General features: G+C 49.8%; 1 protein-coding gene across 1 annotated transcript in view; it reads left to right on the top strand.

The window, feature by feature from the left end:
- Positions 1-22,030, top strand: part of unc5ca (unc-5 netrin receptor Ca) — a 115,763-nt gene that overhangs the window by 75,020 nt on the left and 18,713 nt on the right. Inside the window, 3 exon segments of the mRNA XM_048984024.1 lie at positions 9,919-10,099; positions 15,127-15,294; positions 16,027-16,191. Coding sequence (XP_048839981.1) covers positions 9,919-10,099; positions 15,127-15,294; positions 16,027-16,191 — 514 coding nt within the window.

Raw genomic sequence — 22,030 nt, 5'->3', positions numbered from 1 at the left:
CCTGCGAGTTTGTGACTGGATGCGGGGGCAGGGTGCTGGGGGAGGGAAGCAGGCCGTGTACCACTCAGTGTACCACTCCTGGTTCTGCTGACTGACTTTGTCTAGACGGATCTCCACCCTGGAATGGGTCCCAAGCCCCGCACCCACAGACGGCGTCCAGCGGTTATCCGATGGAGCATTTGCCTTGGCCTTCTTGCCCCCTCACCCCCAGAGGAAAGCCTGTTTGAGTTCTGGGAACTCCGCAGCAGGCCAACTGAAGCGGAACGTGAAGGTGCTTTGTGTGAGCATCACAAGGATCTGAAGTGCGTCTTTCTCTGCTTCTCCACTTGAGTGAGAGCTTGACGGGGAGGGGGCAGGAGGTGGGGGCGAGGGGGAGGGGCATGTGGGTAGCCCCATGGAGTGAGCCTTTATAAACTCCTTTCATAAGCCCACCCCCCACCAGCTTTACAAAAGGGGTGGGCAAACAGGAAGGCGGGACTCATCCATTCAACTGGTCGGGCACTTTGCCGGTCTCATAAAAATCTATTAAAATTTACCAGCTACAAAACACCCCCCACCCCACCCTTTTCTGCTTTCCATGGCACCTCCCTTCTCCCCAGAGGCTTTACAAACGGCATTCAGGAGTGCCAGCGAGTGCGCCGCAGTGAGGAGGCACGGTTGCCACGGGAGCGGGCTTTCCAGTCAGGCAGTGGTGCCTCAGCCCCATGGGTCCACTGTATTCTTGGGGCCAAGGCCACGATGACAAAGGGCCACATTGTACAGTGGGAACAGAAGGGCCCAGTGGGGATTTGGGGATCCTGTGCCGGACCGTGGCATGCATGTATCATGTGACATTCATGCGAGTCTGCGTGTTACACATATGGCCTGTGTGGCACAGTGAATGTAGCAGAGGAAATAGGTAAATTCAAGGTAGTGACGTAACGGGGTCACATGATTGCATATCCGCCGCGTCATTGGCTGAGAGTAACACCTCCGCTGCAGAATCTGGCTTCAGTCTGTGTCCGTGTGTGTTGGGTTTTAGTGTGTCAGGGTGTTGGCTGCTGGAATGTGCGTGTGCTTTTGTGTATGCTGTATATGTGTCAGACCTTAATTAGACGGTGTGTCAGCATACGTGCCGGGTACTTTGTGTGTGCCCTGTCTGTGTGTGTTGGGTTTTAGTGTGTCAGGGTGTTGGCTGCTGGAATGTGCGTGTGCACATGTGTATGCTGTATATGTGTCAGACCTTAATTAGACGGTGTGCCAGCATACGTGCCGGGTACTTTGTGTGTGCCCTGTCTGTGTGTGTTGGCTGACTGCATTGGTCTGTGTATTTCCGTGTGTGTGTTGGCTGAATGCTTGTTTGTCTGTGTGCATGGTGTGTTTGTCTGTGTATCTTTGGGTATGCGCGAGTATGTGTTGGTTGGTCATATCTCACCCTTATTTGTTTTATGTGTGTGTCTGTGTATGTGTTGGTTGGCTGCATTTCTCCGTTTGTACTCTGTGCGTTTGTGTGCTTTTTCCTAAGAGAGGGAAACAGAGAAGCTGTTGGCTCTTCGGCCCAGTGGTCACATGGTCCGGCCCCACAGATCGCACGGAGAGCAGCGAACTCACATGCTCCGAGGAAGCACCACCTTCTCGCTGCCTTTCCTCCACCTCCCACAGGGGGACCTGACCACTCTCTGCACGGCCTCCTCCACCCAGGTCTGGGGGAAAGCTCCGGAATGCAGCTGGAGACAATGGCCTCTGGCTGAGAAATATGGATTCTTCTTGGGCTTCGTGTGATGTGAGACCGTGATGTTGGGGACTGTCAGGGTTCTGCCTGCATAACTGTGTGCACGTGTGCGTGTGGTGAAATCTTTTAGCTTGTAGGGACATTTTTCCGGTCCCTACAATATAAACCTCAGTTTTATAAAAATCTGTGAATGCAATCAAATACTAAAAATGCCATAAGACTTGTATCTTGTTTTGCTAATTCTGATTAAGGTTATGGCTGGGTAGGGGTTAAGGGTGTCATTGTTGGGATTAGGGTTTGCCCACAGAGCGAATGGATGGTCCCCAGAAAGATATGAGCACACGTCTGTCTGTGTGTGTGTGTGTGTGTGTGTGTCTGTGTGCATGTGTGAATAGCTCCATATGTGTGCGTCTGTTTTAGTTGTGGGCGTGTGAGCCTTTGTGTGCCTATGTGTGTTTTTTATACACTCTTGATGCAATGTGGCTGATTTTGGTTCAAATTTGACTAACGCCCTTGAAAGCCAATGAGATATAAGCACCATGTTAGCATCCTGGCTAGGAGATCATGTGACTCCGCTAGTGTGACATACGGCTGATAGGCTCAGTAGCACCGGTTCACACTCCTCTGACAGGCCTTGTTACCGCTGTTAGGGCAAGACTTACTCCTGGTCCCAGAGCCGTTTAAACTCGCCGTGTTAGGTGGTTAGCACTCAGGTTCGTTTGGGCCGGGGTCAGAGCCATCAGAGGCTGGGCCCCGGCGCCACAGGAGCGCGGCGAATGTGAAAGTACTCAGAGAGCGAGCCTCAGGAAGCGTGTGTTCATTAGGCCGGACCCCTTGGGCTCGCCGGCGCATTCAAAATCCAGACGTGGTCTCTGCGGTGACCCGTAACCAAGGACCAAACTTAATGTCTCCCCCCTGTCAATCACTTCAACACTTGAGAGCACCGCTGAGTGTGTTTCGATGCCCCAACCCTGGGAGGTAGGGGGCGGGGGTGGTGAAGCACTCGAGCTGCCTTCTGCTCTCACTGGCTTCTGCTCTCACTGGCTTCTGCTCTCACTGGCTTCTGCTCTCACTGGCTCAGCATTTTTTTTTAACACAGATATTGGGCATTCAGATTTTGCCCCGGATTTTTTACTGACACAGTTTTGATTCAGCAGCATGTGTGTCTGTGTGTGTGTGTGTGTGTGTGTGTGTGTGTGTGTGTCTGTGCGTGTGTGTGTGTGTGCAGGGTCATTGACTGCGACTGTAGCTTCTTACTGGCGCATATTGAATTTAGCACTGTTTGTGCTGTTGTGTACTGTACTGTTCTCCTCTGTCAGTGCTGTGTTCTGTGTGCTGTTCTGTCCTCTCAGTGCTGTGTTCTTTGCTGTACTGTTCTCTGTCAGTGCTTTGTTCTGTGTGCTGTTCTGTTCTCTTCTCTCGTGACGTGTGTTGTGGTCGTCTGTCGGTCCTACATTCTGTGTACAGTACCGTTCTCTCTCAGTACTGTCTTTGTTGAAAGAAAGGGAATGACACACGCACCTGTGTGAACCCCCACCCCCCAGGAACTCCGGTGGGGCTGGTTCAGCCCAGTTCAGCACATCTGGAGTCTGATTTATGGCAACTCCATACCCCCCTCGCACCCCCTTCCCCCTAGCTGAGGGTCATTGGTTAATGATGGCAGGATCGGGGCCCCTCTAAGGGGCACACGGCGGTCGACGTGCCTGCCGCTGCCTTTCATCCAGGCTTCATTTGTGCTCTGAAGATACACCACAGATCAGCAGTGGCATGGGGCTCTTTATGTGATTACTGTGTAATTACCTGTAATTAGAGGCCTGTGTTGGGTTTGGACGTTTCTGTGTGATATGTGAAGATCATGTTCAAAACTTTTCTGTATGTGTAGCCACTGGTATTCGGTGCGTGCCTTTATCTGGAACTTTTCATTTTTGTTTGTTTTCTGAAGGGTGCAGCAGAACTGAGGAAAAGATCAGTCAGGAAACACCCCCTCCCCCCAAAGCATGATTACAGGACATTACTAGTTTACTTGCAGGTGTTCGAACCTGCAAACCTTTGGTCACATGTTCAGCTCCTTATTCACTCCTCTGTCCCCACCCCTCGATTTTCTCTTCTCTTTTGTCTTGCTGTGGATATAGTGTCTGGTTCACCTTGGGGGCAGAGTTGTTCAAGCGGTGTGACAGTCTCCTGCTCTGACTTCCAGGCTTGCTGGTGGTATTGGATTTGGGGACAGATGTGGAGGGCTTCTGAATATAGTCCAAGTCCACTGGGGCCCGTTTGGGTGCTGGTGGCCCAGTTCTGTCTCTGCAGGTACTGGTCTCCTCTAGCTGACTTTCTGTATGACTCTCCAGCGCCCTCTGTCTTCCCCTGCCGATCACTGCCGTGTAGTGTTTCATGGGCCCCAAGCTACGGGTCATAGCGGGAGTAGGAGTACAAAACCGTAACTCTTGGAAGTGTCTGTTATAACTGTTTAGGGGGCTGGGTTTCAACCAGCAGGTTCTGGGTTCATATCCCGTGAGGAAAACATCTGTTGTGTGCCTTGGCAGGAACCAGAATATCTTTGGTAAGATATACAGCTGTGGACAGATATATAACGTATGTAAGTTGTTTTGGATGAAATAATAATGTATTTCCTGAACATCCTGCTGCAGTTTGGGTCAGACGGGGGGCAGAGGGGTTATTGTATTGGCCAGGTGGGCCTCTGAAGCAGACTTCCCAGCAGAACAGAACCTCTTTATGGTTCTAGGAGAGCCAGTTTCCATACTGTGGTACCTGCATGTGAAGGCCAGTCATGGCACCTGCAGCCCCTGTTTGGTGGGGTTTGGTGGGAGATTTGGTGCTCTGCTCCAGCGGCGCCTGTGATCACGCACCTGGAACCTTCCGCTGATCAAGTGACAAATGCACCATGAAACAAACCAAAAACAAATTCTTTCTCAGGCATAGATTCTTCCTTTGAACTGAGCCGTCACTCCTGGCTCGTTCATGTTTTCCTTCTCGTGGAAAAAAGAAAAAGGCGTGTGAAGATGTTGGTCCGTCGTGGTCAAACCTCATGCAGCTTCAGGAGGACCAGTGATGAGAGCGATAGAACAGTGCAAGAAAGGGGGGGGGGGTCGCAGAACGAGTGGAACATCAAACCTCAGAGCAAAACTCGCCCAGAAAGATGGGTAATCGGTGCTGGGGCAGAAAAATAGCAAACATACGACACGAGCACACGGCAGCTTCTCGGGGAACCGGAAGCCTCTTAGATCTCGGCTTGTGTTGACCTGGAGCAGAAGGCGAAGCGCAATAACAAAGCGGCTGAAACAGAGACTTTAAATTACAAACCGCTCTTAAAATTACAGGCCAGGGGGGGATGTGTGGGACCGGAGGGTATTTTGTTGATGTTGCTTATCACGACTTGGCAGGTGAGCTGAATGGAATTAGGGGAAACGTTCACACTGGTCCGTGTCCACGGGCCTCTGTGCCCTGAACACACGAGGTCTGATAGCTGGTTATTTTTCACAGGCACGAGGCCCATCCAGGGAGCATCTGGCACACACACACACACACATACCGCACTGCGCTCTGTCTCCGAATCACGTTTACTCTGCCTTGAGCTGATTGAGTTGCGTTCCTGTAATTGGCCCGTAATGGCGTTTGGTGTCTGTCTGATGGCTGCCTTGATGAACGTTGTTGCCCGATGTTTAAACTCCGAGAGGAAACATGCAGCTTTTCTCTCGCTTCTGAGCGTGGCACGATTTTGCCTCCTCGGATTTGTCCGTCTTTCCGCCTTTGGTGTGATGGCTTTGGGCTGACGGGCAAGTCCTCGCCTCCAACACGTGCTCCCAGACTGACATGTGGTGCTTTCTCTGGGTTAATGACAACAAATGAGCCAATTATTCTAATGAATCTCCTGGTGCCAATCAGTCAATAATGAGCAGGAGCACATCTGTTTGTGAACGAGGCTGTGTGTGTGGAATGTGTGTGCGTGCGTTTATGGGGAGCGGAACATTCTGGAGCCGGGCACAGAGAGAAGGCTACGCAGGTGTGAGGCCTTCACAAGTCTGCAGAGTGTTGGCCAAAGTAATGATTGTGTCCTCGCTTTACCTCCTCGCTCGGCCAGGTGAAGTCAGCTTGAGGTCCATCGAAAGCCACAAATGACCCTGAAATGAGTCTTCAGTTTTACACAGTCCACGTATTCATATCTTTGTGGGGACTCTACATTCTTATTATGACAGCCCTAACTTAACTATAAGTAGTCAAAATACAAGACTTTTGGCATGTTTAGTTTTTTTTGACTGCAGTCACAAACTTTTATAAAATTGAAGTTTTTCTCTGTGGGTACCAGAAAAATGTTCCTTTATGGTTACAAGTAACAGGTTTTTATCCTATTGTGGGTGCACTAATTGCACACACACACACACACGGCCTGTATCTTTAATGCCACTGCAATGACGGTCCTTTAAAAAGTGCTGTGCACTTCCCAGCACCGGCCCCCTTGGCTTCCAGGAGTCCTCTTTCTGCTGAAGTTCGACCTTTTTATTGTAATGAGATCTCTAGGTTGAATGTGGCAGTTATGGAGGACCTGGGACAGCAGGACGGTGGCCTCCCAGGGGGGTGCATCCATCACCCCCCCCGGACCAAACGGGGCACCTGGCCTGGCCCTGGCCTGACCCAGAATCACTACAGCTGTGTAAATGTGCAAAGAGGGGAATATGAAATTATAAACAGCCTCCCCCCTGAACGAGCGAATGAATAAAAAATAAACAGGAAATTATCCGTGCCTTAACAAAAAGTTCACAGAACACAGTGGTGTTTTTTTCCCACTTGGCTTCTAACATGTAATTTTCCTCCACTTTAGGGTTGTGCCCCCCCATCACGCACACACACTGTGCAGAGAGTGTAAAATTGTACTGCTTGTAGGTCTGCTTTGAGGCCTGACCCCCCCGGCATGGGAGCTAGACTCACAGCACTGCATGATAGTCCCACACTGTGGCCTCCCTACCCCTCCACACATTCAGGGCCCATGGTGATGGGGACGGCAAGTCCATTTCATTCCTGCTTTCGGCGCCGAGACTGTTAATGATCCTCTGTTGATGCCTCTCCTAGCCCCCACTCCGAAAACATAAACTGCGTCCCAGGGCCAAACACCTGTGTTAACTCTAAACGCCATTAACACCCCATCCCTACCCTCTGCATAACCAGCAGCTTCATTCGATTTGGGTTAAATTGTGACCCTGAAGGTAACTTGTTAATAAATCTCGTTTTTCTTTTCTTTCCATGTTAGCAGAGTCTCTAACATAGAATTTACTCTTGATCCACGTGAGTCTTCTGGCCTCGTCCTGCCTACCCTGCTCATTAGCATGGCGTTCACTCTGTTTACCCTGGTCACCACACTCCCGCGCACCGAAAAATAGTGCCAGATTTATCTGGACACTGTATTTTGCTTGTAGTATACAGCTGCTCTGCTTCTAATCTACGATAAACAAAAACATAGACAATGGTAAAGGTTCGTGTTTCAATCACAGATAATTTCATAGCGTGAGAGTGGCTGTGTCTCTCGTCTCCGCACGGTAATAAGTGAATATCTCATTAGCACATACCACTCTGTCCTCCCCATTGGCTTCATCCCTCTTTTATGGCTGCCTGGAAACCCTTTGATTTTCCACTGTAAATATAAAATAACCGTCCGGAAAAGACGCCCATCGATTCCGTACAGGAAGGAGGTGCTCTGTGCTTTAATGGCGGTGCAGGCCTGCCTTCCGTTCAGTCGCCATGCAGAATCTCACTAGAGATGCAATTTTCTGTTTTGGCATGAAAGTAGGGTGGCCGCTAATTAGCCGCTCGGCCGTCTCCCCCCCCTCGCCCCCCCCCCCCCCCCCGATGGGCGAATGCAGCCGTCCGAATGCTTTTCTGATTTTTATCTTTTATATTTTTCTTTTTATTTTACATTGTAATTGCTATGATTTCCAGACCCCCGTGGTGCTCGGTGGGCACAGCGATGAACCTCTCTGGGGAGGGGGGTCAGAGCGGAGCATGAAGCCGAGCGCGAGGGCATTCGAGCAGAAGAACGACGGGGATAAAGGGCCTCTGGGGGAGGGGGGCTGTGAATGGAGTGGAGGCGTAGGGGTGCGTGATGCCCCCCCTCTTTTGCTCTCATCCTCAAACTCAGGCTACACTTGACCTTGAGTAGAGGTCCCACATCGCCCCCCGCAGGTCATCTCTTCTACCGACTGCCGCGTGTGATGTTATAATCATTATTGTTATATATTGTCTTTGCGGATGCTCTGCTTGGCCGTGATTCCGTTTGTGGGGGAAACCCCCCCCCCCCCCCCCAATTCCGGCATCCCCTACGCTCCTTAAAACAAACCGTTTTGACATAATGGCGTAAACCAGTGCTCACTAACCATTTACTTATCTGTGCTTGAGTCACTGCCCTGACTGATTTATGCTTTAATATTCTCGTAATGTCTACAATATTACCGCTGATGAATTATGCACCACCGATGTAAAAGCGAGAATAAAACTCACTTCCTGGGGGTGTCATGGTGGCAGGGTTCCGTGGTTGCAGAAACACCCCCCCCCCATCACCTTTGTCACCATTCCAGTGGTTGCTGCTCTCATAAACACACAGGGCTCCTAGTGTTTTGTCTTCGCTGTCAATTTTGCGTTTCCTAGGCTGCGCGCATCGGTTCTCCCGGCCACAGAGCCACACGACAGCATGGAACACGGCGAAACACTGTGTTGAATTTGCCCTGTGTGTGTGTGGCAGGGTGGCTGCCCTTACTGGGGCAGTCGCTGCCACTCAAGCGGGACATCAGTTTTGCGGATGTTTTACTGACGTGCCTGAACGCCTTCAGGTCTGCTTGTGCGTAACTGTGTGCTGTGCGGGTTCCAGGCTTTGCCACGTGATTGGTCTGCTCCCCTTTTTGTTTTCCCACAAATAAAAACCGCGTTGGTAACGTCAGCTGACAAATGAGTTTTATTATTGCAGAGCAGCCGTATAAACAAACAAACAGTGATAAGGATGATTCATGGCCAGTTAAAGTGTCAGTGATTTGTTCGTCCGTCTGTCACTGAGAACAAGCTCGGGAGGTTGGCCAGATCGACACCCACAGGATTCTTTTTCCCGCTGCTGAGCGGTGGGGGAGAAGTCTGACCAAACAATTCATGCTCATAAATGAGTGAATTCTAAGCAGTGTTTATATATTTTACCCAACATCTTTCTCCCTTTGGAAATAGTAATCTGCTTAAAGGTGGTGTGGTTCCTGTAATAGCTAAAATTCTGTGTGACGGACACATATGATTCCTGCTCCTTATCGATGGGAGGGACACAGGTTTTACTTGCAGATTATTATTTCATATACCCTTTTTCCTTATTGGATTTAATATTTTTTATTTGTGGCTTCCTAGTGCAGGAGCAATATTACATCTTTGGTGTCGACCCACAATGCACTGGGGAAGGTAGTGACATTGAATCTGTACGTGATTTCTCAGCATCAGACTTGTTGAAGCAAAGTGTGTCATGACTTGTAGCAGAGTACAAAGTTCCTTAGCGCCTGACCTCACATCTCTTTATGGCAATCAGAGTCAGAACGATGTAATGCTTTATCCTCCTGTACACCCCAGGAGTGGTGCGGGGAGTTTCACCAGTCGGCTTGGAGAGGAGGTTCAAAGCGGGAACGTCTTGTTAGCCCGTTAGCGAACTTTCCTCTATCCTGTCTGACCGTACCTGACCTCGAACTTGGATCAGCCCTGGCTCTGTAACTGTGAGGGATTACCTCAAAGTTTCCTGAATCATCAGCTCTGAGTGGATTTGGTTGCTCAGCTTTCGGGTTAACCTGTATTTAAAAAAAATATAAGATTTTCCATTTCATGATCAAACAAAACCTGAATCTTTCTGACATAGCCATAAAAAACTTTATTGTAAGTGTTATTTATGATGTAGGTAAAACTAAAGTACAGTGTATTTGTCCAACTAACGGGTAGCATTAGGATAAATAAAAGGCAGGACATTATTAAACACTACTTTTTTGTAAATGAACATATATTTCTTAGCATTTGTATTATAAAACATTGTGTCGTGTTTGATTTAATAATGATAACTGGATATGAAAGGTTTTGAGTCTTTTGAGCTTATAATTACATACGACACCTTCTTCCTGCTCTTCTTCAGTTCCTTTCATTGATATTCACATCCTTCCATCCATGTCTCTGCCCCTGTGTCGTCATAGGTGGAGTGGCTGAAGAACGAGGAGGTCATCGATCCGGCGGACGACCGCAATTTCTACATCACGATCGACCACAACCTCATCATCAAGCAGGCCCGCCTCTCAGACACAGCCAACTACACCTGCGTGGCTAAAAACATCGTGGCCAGGCGGCGGAGCACCACTGCCACCGTCATCGTCTACGGTGAGTGGGGGGTCAGTGGTCCTTCACACCGAATACTCCTGGTTAGTTCGCCATCATCTTGTGGTTCCTACGGCACCCAGCCTGTTTGCTGTTGTTGCCGGTGCCCGTTAAGTACATCCTGCATCCGATGCTAATTCCCTCATTTCCTCACAGTAAAGCCATCGCCCAGCACATGATCCGAAACGGAATCCTTCAGCTGAACTACATTTACATTTAATTTATATTCATCAGATGCTTTGATCCAAGGCGATGTATATTTTTGAGGAAGCAGGGTCAGCCAACCACTGGAACAATTAAGGTTAAAGGCTCAACGGCTAGACCACACTGGGATTTCAACTGGCGGCCTTTCGCACAGAGAACTGGCATAGAGTCCTAACCCAGAGAGCAGCATCCCTGCTGCCACCGTCTATTCACAGACTGGATTGCCCTCATCCCACCTCGTCTCCATGAGCCTATTGGCTGACTCATTAGTGCATGATGGTTGGTTAATTGAAGTCATTGTTCGTGCGCTGATAATACCAAACGACCTGCCTTTACTTTCATATGCCCCGCTAGCAATTAGCTGAAAATGCCATAAAAATACATTTAAGTTCTCTCCAGATCTGACCCACTTCTAATGTTTTGGCTGCATGCCTAAATCTGCCATATAACTCCACGTTATTTCTGCCAGTATCAGAAAGAAATTGATTTTTAAATTAAAATTGTCCAACACATAAGTCTTACTCTTTAAACTAAAGCTGTTTGTAGTATTAGTATTAACTGGTTGGGTTCGTTAATGACAGCGTGCCTTGCCAGAGGTATGAATTTCTCAGTCTGTGAACATGGATATGAAGATCTTGCGCCGAATGTAAATACTCGAGTAAAACGCTAAGATAGGAACACTTCTGTTACATTGTAATTCGTCATATATGAGGAAATATTTGAAAAGTGTAAATGTCATGCAGCTGCCCCCCCCCACCCCCCGCCCCCCATATAAGATATACATTTGTTTTACTTCCTCAGACAGTCGTGGCTGTTTCCATGCTTTACCCACGCATTTGGAGTTCTGTTTCATTAATTCACTGTCAGTGCCAGAGGGCCTTTTTCGGGGAGCGTATTGCGGAGGAACATTTACATTTCACATTTACATTTTCTCTGCTCGGCTGACGGCCGCATTCCCGGGGAAACTTACATGGCCGTTTTGGAGAGACGCAAACGCGGTTACGGGAAGCGGCGGCGGAAACAGCGCCGGCGATATTCAGATTCACCGCGGCAACCCAGCTTGGTTTCGGGTCGGTCCTGAATGTATAAACTAAACTTAAGAATCTCCCGGATCGCGTCGGATCGCAGGGGGGGTTGATTTTTCTGATTGAACGACTCCTTTCCTGGGTGGCATTGGGACGTAATCAAAGTCCCTCAAAGGGGAATTGTAGCTGACTGCAGAGCAGATGTGAAAGAAGATTATGTCACAAAGGGAGAGAATGTAAAGTAACAGAGTAATAGGACAGGCTCTGACGCCGGGCTCGCCGCCTCCAGCCCCGAGCGCTCGTCACGTTTCCGTCGTACATGGTGCACGGATCCATGGAGCTCGTGTGTTTGAGTGCACGCTGCTCCTCTGCCTTATGGCCGGGGTGTTTCTCTGTTTGCTCTAGATTTCTGGAATGTTTGTTCTTCATGCCGTTCTGGGTTCAGGGCTCACGCCCTCCAGCTTTCAGATACGCATCTCATCTCGTCTCACCTCTGGCTGTGAGCATTGAAAAGATACTTCGGGGCCCTTTTTAATTCCCTTTTGTAACACCTGATTGGAGAGTGAGGGCGGTGCCCCGATACCCTGGTTAAATTGCCCACTGCGGCCCTTTCACATGTGGCCTCCTAATCAACTCCTGTATCTAACTGGTGAATCCTCTCCTGCCCCTTCACCACCATAGCTACTTAGGCTCCTCACTGGGTCTGTAAAAGTGCTTTGGGTGTCTTGAAAAGCGCTAAATGTAAATCTATATGTAACATTCATTTATTCATGCATTCATTCACATGAGAGAGAGCAGTGAGGCCAGTCTTATGTAAGGCCTGTTCCCAGGCCTGTTGCCTGATCGCATGACGTCACTCCGCCGGCGGTTGTCCATGGTCTGCCCCTTACAGCATTATATGCAAATGGCCGGCAGCCGCGGTACCACTTCTTGTTTATCATGTCATACGTTCACCGTCACGGATCCAGTCCTCTCTTGGCATGGTGTTTATACGGATTCCCAAGTGTAAGAGCCGCTCTCGTGTCCTGGATATGCTGTGTTAATAGGATTACTTAGCAGAATTTCTCAACCCGAAAAGCAAACTTTCTGGATGATTCCTATCCCATTAAGTGAAACTAGATAAAGCAGTTTCATCAGCCACCTCCACCCCAACCCCCCCCCCCTTCACCAGCTGCCCCCAGGTCCCTGGGCCTACCCATCATTCACTTCTCCTTAATGATGCAGGGTCAGCATGTCTGTGCAGGCAGCCAGGTGTGATCACCACAATGGGCTCTGAGTCAGAGAGGTAGTCCGATTGGATCGTGTTACCGAAAACCTCCTCCTTTCCTATGAATGTTATAAAACACGACACCATTGTCTCCAAACAAATTACTCCCGAGTGCTACTTCCAAAGCAATTTATTGTGTCTTGTTTAAGCTCTTATTTATTAGCTCAGACACAGTTAAGAGTGTAAAACGATTCAGGGGCCTTCAAGGCCGAGGTAGCGGCGAGGGTTAGGACCACAACCGGGTCACAACACGGTTTTGGGGCTCTCCTTTCTGGCCCGGACACCCCTGTTAGGAAGTCAGCCTGTCCGCCATGGACGTGACACGTGACCCGACTCAGCCAGAGCTCAGAAGCACACCGGTCGCTGTGGCGTTTATCTGGGAAGTTCCAGACACAGTCGATAGAGAGGAGCCTGGCCAAAGAGTGCGGTGAATGGAGATTAGAGGGTGAATACGGCGTTCCAGCATGATCTCCTTCCCGGAAAAGGCTTCCAGGCTGCTGCGTCTTTCCATTCATGAGTGGATTATCCTGCGAGGGCCAAGGAATATTTTGATTCTCTTTCTGGAAAGATTTTGTAAGTTTGTGAACTCCCAGCACTTACGGCTGCAAGATGCGGGGCCACAAACAAAGACTCGCCAAACCGGCCACATTCAAGACCCCCAGCACCCCTCCATCTCCTCCATAAGCAGCGTGCAAAAGTGTGTCCTTGTTTGTCCTGCTTGGGCAATCCTCGTGGGGCTCCTCTGATTGGCTGAGGCACATCGTGTCACTAACCTCTCATGAATAGAGCGGTTTGCCTCAATTTTTGGGGCCGTGCTGGGATCCGGTGTCTTTCTCCTTAAGCACAGCTCACTCAGAGAGAGGATCAGAGGGCTACTTATTAAGTGGCCAGTGATGTCATTTAAGTCGTTAGTCATGAGCTATGCTAGCAGCTGGTGCTATCCAGCATGACACGCCCTGAGAGCAAGACCGGGAGCAGGCTATCGGGAAGAATGACGACAGCTCGTGCCGGAGGTAGGAAGGATTGTCGATCTTCAGCTGAGGCTGAGCGACATCTTTATGAACAAGCAGGAGCATCCTAAGAGAATCATTAACATTACAGAAGCCAAGATAAAAGTAAAGTTATTTCTTTCCCTTCTCCCTCCGCTGGTTCCGTATCAATGTGAAAAAACAGGGTTTGAATCGTCTTCTCTGGGACTCTGCTTGAAAGGATTGTGTGGAGTCATTTTTTTTTGCTTCGTCTTTTGTTGCCGCTTGAAGAAGGAGCTGGTGTGGGTGACCTCATTTTGGCGGCGTGAGCCTGGCTCCTGTAGAATGGCGTGGAAAAGGCAGCACACAAGAGGGCTGAGAGAACTGCGGAGCCGGGGGGTCACACGGGGGGTCCTGGGTTCCCTGGCGTGTTTCTGCTGCTTGCTAATGCCACTTGCAAGAGCACGTGTGTCGGGATGGCTTTGATGTGGGCTCATCCTTTCGATGGGAAAAGCACACTGATTGGGCCCGTTTGTCATTTGGACCGTTTCTTCTCTCAAGCCTGCTTGGATGGAGGGACAGAGGTTGGGAGGGGTGGGGGGGGGGGGGGGGCGGGCTCGAGGCGCAGAGACTGGTGATTAATCCGGCACATCAGAGGAGCCCCAGGACCGAGCGAGATCAGAACTTTTTCGAAAAGCACACAGACGCGCGCGTGGACTCTCGCGTGCGTGCGCACACGCACACACACACACACACACACACACACACACACACACACACACACACACACCACGCACACACACACACACACACACACACACAGCTCATGCCCAGTGACACCCACCAAATCCCCGGATTTGTCTTCAAACTATAAGCCAATAAAACTCTTTGCTGGCTTTCGAAGAGCCTCACATGTGCTCGCCCGCTCGTGCATCACCTCTGAGAGACCTGTCAAGGGGGCCGTCGAGATGCAGGAAGCCTTATGGGCACTGGGGTTACACGCCCGCTGAATGCTGTGAGTGAGAGAGAGAGAGGCTTTGGGGAGGTGGGGGGGTTAGCGGAGATGGAAACTGCTGTGCACTGAGCTGGCTGGGCAAAGAAGCAGGCTGACGGGGAGCTCTCATGTCCGGAGGTAACAGGAGAAGGAGGAAAAGACCACAGGTAGGGAGGAGGCGCGGGGACGGCCTACGAGAAACAGCCGGCCATTGTGCTGCCACGGTAACTGGTCTGGAGATAAACCGCAGGAACCAGGAGGGAAATGGAAAAATGGCTCAATGGCCTGTGTGTGATTTATTAGCACAGAAGAGGGGTAGAGAAGTGATGAGGGACAGGGGGGGAGAAAAAGCGCTGAGGGGCGAGTGGGGGTAAAGAAGTGGTGAGGGACGGGGCCTCCTCCCAAAAGATTGCCGATTCGAGTGTGTCCTGGTATTTCCTTGAGGGAGTCACTCTGCTCAAATTTCTAAATAAATATTCATCTGAATTAGAGGGTGAAGCCACTGTGTTTGTGAAGCAGGCAGGCTGTGAGATGACAGAAGGTAAGCTGCCAACCCCATCCTCTGCCCACAGTGAATGGAGGCTGGTCCACCTGGACCGAGTGGTCGGCATGTAACAGCCGCTGTGGTCGGGGATACCAGAAGCGCACACGCACCTGCACCAACCCAGCACCACTTAACGGCGGGGCGTTCTGCGAGGGCCAGGGCGTGCAGAAGCTGCCCTGCACCTCCCTGTGCTCAGGTACGTGGCCAAGCTGCCGTCTGCAAGACATGAGCGCGGTGATGTGGGATCTCATCTCATGGGAAGACTCACCCTAACCGAGCAGAATGCATGAAACATACCACACAGAACCTCCGTCACCTGATTCATTGGCTGGTCACTGAAATGTCGGTCCTACCGGAAGGGGGATTGTAAAGCAGCAGCGTAATGACATATAAATAAGAAAATAAAATGTAAACACAAATAACAGTAGAGCATATTTCCAAAACGTACTGCATATACTTTTTTGTTGTTAGTGAAATGAGAGCACCAATGACCTAAAGTCAAACTTGCTCATCATATGTTACAGTTTGGGAACCAATACTCATGTAATCCAACAAAGAAGTTTCATAAAATTTCCTAAATTTACGAAGTCCACAGAAATGGTGCTTCCTTATGAACTTACAATCCCATGAGTTTTGGACATCTGCTCTCGGTGGGCCGCCTCTTAAAATGTCAATTTAAAGCAAATAGTCAGTTTTAAAGCCAGTGTACCAGAATTGATTTCCTTTACTTCTTAAATAAAACAATGGGGTTGTCAGTAATGAAGTGTTTGTGGGGACTTCCTCAAAACATCTATTGTACAGGAATGTTAGGGGACATTTTCAGTCAATCTGCTCGTATAAACAAAGCAGAGAGATGCGTAGATACAGTGCGGGAATGCAGTCTGACGGGGACTGATGGTCCGTTTCGTGTTCCCCTGCCCTCCCCCAGTGGACGGCATGTGGACGGAGTGGAGCAAGTGGTCCACCTGCGGCACAGAGTGCACCCACTGGCGGCGGAGGGAGTGCAATGCCCCCGCTCCCAAAAATGGGGGCAAGGACTGCGAAGGCATGGTGCTGCAGTCACAGAACTGCACCGATGGACTCTGCATGCAGAGTGAGTATCCTGTCGCATGCAACGTGAGTGTTGCTGCTTCGGAGCCCCTCTGGACATGCACATGCTGTTTGCTGCAGGCGCAGATGCAGAAACATAAAAAATAATCACGTGTGTGTGTGTGTGTCTGTGTGTGTGTGTGTGTGTGTCTGTGTGTAGCGATGACTGATGCAGACACTCGGTGGGGGGGATACTAGAAAGGTGTCAGGTGCTAATTGGTTCAAAACCCACAGGCCCCCACAAGGTCATGTCCTTTTTATATAACAGGAGCTGCAGGAGAAACGACTTGGGTGATGTCTGCGTAACAGCATGAGGGCAAGCAGACACGCACACACATGCATGTCACATGTGCGGTGTGATGCAGAGCAACGCGGCTGTCCACTTGCGGCCCCCGGGAGTCAAAAGCATGCCGCTCGTCCCTGTACCTGGCGCCCATCACAGGCCCCATATCCGACATAATGACGAACAATTACTGTTTGTGCACGTGATAATTACCAGGCCTCAATGATTTATTGGCACCCCGACCCCAATTTAGGCACGCGGGCGATTTTTAGAGGAGCAGACAAGAGGCGAATTAAAACGCAAAGTCACAGTAACGTGAATGTGTGTTTCCACGGAGAAGCCAATTATACGTGTGGCTGCGCAGGCGATGCGACTCGTCAGCCGCGTCCTCTCCTGCACCGCCGCCGCACGCGCCCCGCTGCAAGGTGAATCTAATTACTCAGAAGATTAATCGCCGTCTGTGGCCGTCTCGCTCGCCGTCTGTCATCTCGCCCATGCTCCTGTTAATTTTATTTATCTGTTTGCTTGTTTGTGTTTCTGTCGAGTCAGAAGTGATGCTTCGCTCGGCTGGTGTCCCGGGTTCACCCGCACGCACGCATCCGTCACTGTACTTGCTGAGGCCCCACAGGGGGAGCCTAAGGTGGTGGTAGGGGGGTCTGAAGGGTATCCCCCCCCCCATCTTATGGAAGTCTGCAGCTCAGGTTTCAAAAGGTCCAAATCCATTCCCTCCAGACCCACCGGACGTCACCTCATCACAACAGCCGGCGTCCTTTAAACTGCCGGCGTCACTCCCAGAATGCAGCTGGTTAACAGAGGGCTTTATAGCGACCCCTCCGCAATCCCTGGGCTCATTTAGCACCTCCATGGGCCCCCTGGCCCTCTCCCGCGGCGCTAAGACGCACCATTAAGGGGCCATCAGACGGATGAGCCATTCGCCGGCAATATAAAATCCACATCGATATAGATTTAGACTCATTTCCCCAGATTGATTTTTTTTCCTGCCCAGATTGAGTTAAAAGCTCGCATATAGTTTTATCCTCACTAATGACTATTTCCATGTAAATTTAGGGGACAATCTGTGTGCTCCAAAAGCTCATATTATTGCAAATGTGATTGTGAAAATTATAGTGGGGTGATTTAGCCCCCCCCCCCCCACCATGCACACACACACACACAAACAGGGGGAGAGAGAGGGAGAGAGTGCAGCTTATAGCGTTTAGACTCTCGGACAAAGAGCCGCTCCCCAGCCACATCTCATCAAATCAATCACTTCATCTCCCTTTTTCTGTCACTCAAACCTAATTGCTTTGCTTGTTCGTAAGAATGCCGCTCTATGGATTTTCCCTCTTTATTGGATTATCCTAAATGTGGGCTGACAGTGCTGTACTACACTGATTGCTTTGTCCATTCAAGGCCCTGCCAGCCCAGTCTGGAATCTGCTTCCGATCACAAAGATGAGTTAAAAGAAAAAGAAAAGAAAAAAAAACAACCACAGCGATGTTTTAGTTGCTCTTCAAACTTTAGTGTGCGTGGATATTACTGTTATGATTTTAGGCCAAGTACTGCATCTGAGTTCAATAATAATAAGGAAGTTTCACCTGCTGATAAGAGGCAATTTCACCATCTAAATATTTGTGAGCATTTTTCCGGAGCATTCCACGCTCCTGACGTGTCCCCCACTTCTGGTGTCACTTGTTCTTGCTTCAGGCTCCAGTCGTACGGAGTCACGGGACATTTTTCCAGTGGGGCCTCGTTTCCACAGGAAAACGAAAGGCAAACAGAACCCTCCCCCGCATCTCTCTTGCTTTAGTCACCCCTGCCCCCCCCCCCCCCCCCCCCCCCCCCCCGTCTCTCATGGTTAGCAGACTGGAAAAAAAAAAAAAAACTAAATAAATCACATCCATCCAAATGAACAGCAAAAAAGCAAATGAATGACAGAGCAATCCAGGATGCAGTTACAGCTGTAATCACATGACTTAACTGCGTGAGTCGGCGACTCTGTCACCCTCAGCGAGATTTAATTGAAACATTAGACACTGGAAATGAGTAGAGCGCCTGTAAAAATAGCCCTTGCCCCAATTCCTGAAAGGACCCCCCCCCCCTCGAAGGGTCATTAACGTCCAAAATGGGAGCCCAGGATTCATGGCAGGTGCTTAAATCCTGGGATCTTTCCGAATCCACCTTGATATGGTTATGGATTCACCCGATATCCAGGCTGAAATGCTACACCATCACAAACACCTTTTTCTGTTATTTGCTTAGCGAACACTTTTATCCTGCTGCTTCTAGCTCTGCGCCCTCCCACCTCTCATCCCCCCTCCTAACTCGTGTGGGGTGTTTTAGTCAGGATACGAAGGTTAAGGGCGTAAGAACAGACTCAGGCCAGACTCACGGACCCACGGACCTTTCTGGTGCTGGCTCTGTGGGGGGGCCTTAGTCACGCTGTAATCGGAAGCACGTCCGGAACGTGGCCAGGTTCCAAGCGGAGTTCTAGACGCACGTTGGCATCACCTTCGACCCCTCCCACCCCCCGCCGAAGCCCACGTGGACCAGGAAGAAAAACGCTGACTGCCGGTTAATTAAATCGGACGCACCACTTCCTTTTCTAAACGTCTCTGTGATGAACGAGCCTGTTTATCCACCGTCCACCATCTTTGTTCTCATGACTGAAGGCAGCAGCCGTGAAAACGTCAGTTTGGCTCGCGGCATGAAGCCAGCAGCCCTGGTTTCTGCTGCTCTCTGCTGCTCATGTATTGGTTCAATATTAGACTTTCATCTTCCATGCTGTAGTGCTGCGGCACCATTAATTAACAATTTTAAGTTTTAATCTTTTCAGAAGGCATCATTAATGCACTTATGTTAACAAATCACAATCCTATCTTCATAAGGCCTCATTATGTTTGCACCCCACCCCTAATTTTCTTTCCTTTATCTACTGTCCTGTTCAGTCCCTTTCACATTAATCCACACTTTCAGTTCATCTGTCTCTCACTATGCCTACCAATACCCTCCTGAACGCTGTTTTTCTGCTCCTCTGCATGTTCACATTTCTGTGTTCATACTCACTCCTGCCTGCCTACTGGCCCAGGTGCCTGTATACTGCCTGCCTATGGACTCTGCTGCCTGTCTCCTACCTGCCATTGGCCCTGGTGGATGTATCCTGCCTGCCCATTGGCCCTGGTGGATGTATCCTGCCTGCCTATTGGCCCTGGTGCCTGTCTCCTGCCTGCCTACTGGCCCAGGTGCCTGTATACTGCCCGCCTATGGACTCTGCTGCCTGTCTCCTACCTGCCCATTGGCCCTGGTGGATGTATCCTGCCTGCCCATTGGCCCCGGTGCCTATATACTACTGCCTGCCCATTGGCCCTGCTGCCTGTATCCTGCCTGCCCATTGGCCCTCATTCGTGTCTTCTGCACGTCCACAGTGTAATGACAGAGCTCCACCATGCAGAATGACCAGAAAGGCCCAGATACGTGATAAAATCCATGCTACGGCAGCATGCCTGTACTAACCAGCGTGATAACATTAACCAGTATTGTAACGGCCCCCCCTGCGCAAGCGGTCGATTTGTTTATGGCCCCCCGCCAAAGCTTCTGCTGCAAACATATTGTGCTCGCTGACTTGAGTCTGCGAATCAGCTGGAGACGGTTAATTTTGTGGAGCCGGTTGTCGTTAATGAAGCGGTGGGAGCAGGGCGCGTCTCCCAGCGACGGGAAAGGCCTGGCGAAGCAGTGCTTAGCAGAGGACTGCGCACTGCTCCTCCTGCATCTCTGTGTTCATCACTTTGTGTTTCTTTCTGTTTGAATATGATTTTCATCTCACCCCCACCCTTCTCCCCCTCAAGCTTCATTTTTTCAGATGTCCCCCGAGCCGAAACACAAGACTGATTTGGGATTTTCATGTGAGTTGTTGCGTTTTATTTAATTTTTTTTGTTGCCCTTTTCCTCCTTCGCTTGCGATTTCATCCTCAGCCTCCCTTGTTCTCCTTTGTTTGTTGCTTTATCTTTTTAAATGTTCTGTTCATCATTCTTGCTTTCTTCAACCGCTTTTCTTCCTGATGCAATCGCTCCGCCTGGGTTCCGTCTCTCGGCCCCCCCCTTCCCCTCCCCCAACTCCCCCCACCCCCGGGCCCGCCGCCGCCGCTGATCTTTGACCGATGCGCGGACATTTCCGGAAAACGGCCCTATTCCACATTTCCCCTCTCTGAATTGTGAGAGTTTTTTTTTTCTTCAAGCATGTAAAATTCATGTCTGTCCTGAAGCTGTAGAGGACGCCCGTTAAAACATAATAATTCTCTGCTTCTTACTGCTTGGAGTTCCTCTTTTCAGAGTTCAAAGACATGTATTAATGCAGGGGTATGTATTACAGAGATATGTATTAATGTAATATGCTTTAATGCTAACATTTTAGAAGCTTGGTGCTGTTATCATCAAAGGTGACACAGCTTGAGGAGTATCTGTTAAAAATCTGCAGGGTAGATGGCAAGGCAAAATCACACCGCCATCACGCAGTGAGACTTTGAGCTGCTCTTTAAAGTAAGTCTGCTTTTTTGCTGGTCTTGTGGGACCGATGACAGTTCAGCCCTTATCAGAGATGAGCTGCCCCAGAGCCTGGCGCGGGGGGGGGGGGGGGGGTCGGGGCAGTATGGGGTAGGCACTGGGTCGACAGTGATGGTTGTGAGGATGTGAGGATATCTCCTTCATCTAGGAGACCATGGTGGCACTGTTCACCTTCAGATGCCTACAGACTTAGCAGGACCATCTTCAAACACCAATAAATATGTCTAAGAATTACTGAAATGAACCAAAATGAGTGTAAAAACATCGGCAGCAGCACAAATAAACAGCATCATGGGTCAGTTACCACTGAAGGGAATTTTTATACATGATTTTGGTTAGAATATGAGTTTGTACATGTATATATAAACCATAAAAACTCAGAAAGAGAAACACAGAGTAAATGTCAAACGGACTCCCAGATCCCTTCAAAGACGACGGTGGAGGATAGTGGAAAACAGCGTCTGTGGGACGTCTGAGCAGAGCTGCAGCTGTACGACGGGAATAATAGCGATTTGAGATGGAACATAGTGTCTGGATGAGTGATCGCGGTTTGTTGGTCCAGCTGTTGGAAGCAGGACTGAAAATGGCCCGGTGCTGAAAGCCGTGTCATTTTTCTGGATCGTGCCAGCGCTCGGATACCTTCTCTAGATTGGTGGTGTAGGCTGATGATCTGTTGTATGAGGACCTGATGGCTCCAGCAGGGAGGCAGTTATGTAGGTAAATCATAAGGTCATAGAGAGGAAGAGGTGATGAGCTGCGATGTGGAACAGCCTCAGTGATGCAGCTCCCCATGGGGGGGGGACCCTGACGCAGTCAGCTGCCAAACGAGGAGCGGAGAGGCTCACAGCGTAATTACATGCGATGTTCATGTGACTGCACTGATGTCTTGGTCAGAGATTTTTGCACCTTCAGGCTTGGTGCTGCAGTTTCTTCTAATGTCTCTAAGCTGGGATTAACCGAGTTCTTTAAGTAGTATGACTGTGGCATTTGAGTCGAGCCT

Source organism: Brienomyrus brachyistius, chromosome 2 (genome assembly GCF_023856365.1).
Source record: "Brienomyrus brachyistius isolate T26 chromosome 2, BBRACH_0.4, whole genome shotgun sequence".
Lineage (NCBI taxonomy): Eukaryota > Metazoa > Chordata > Actinopteri > Osteoglossiformes > Mormyridae > Brienomyrus > Brienomyrus brachyistius.
The sequence above is the reverse complement of the archived record's forward strand: the minus strand, read 5'-3'. Positions and strand labels throughout refer to the sequence as shown.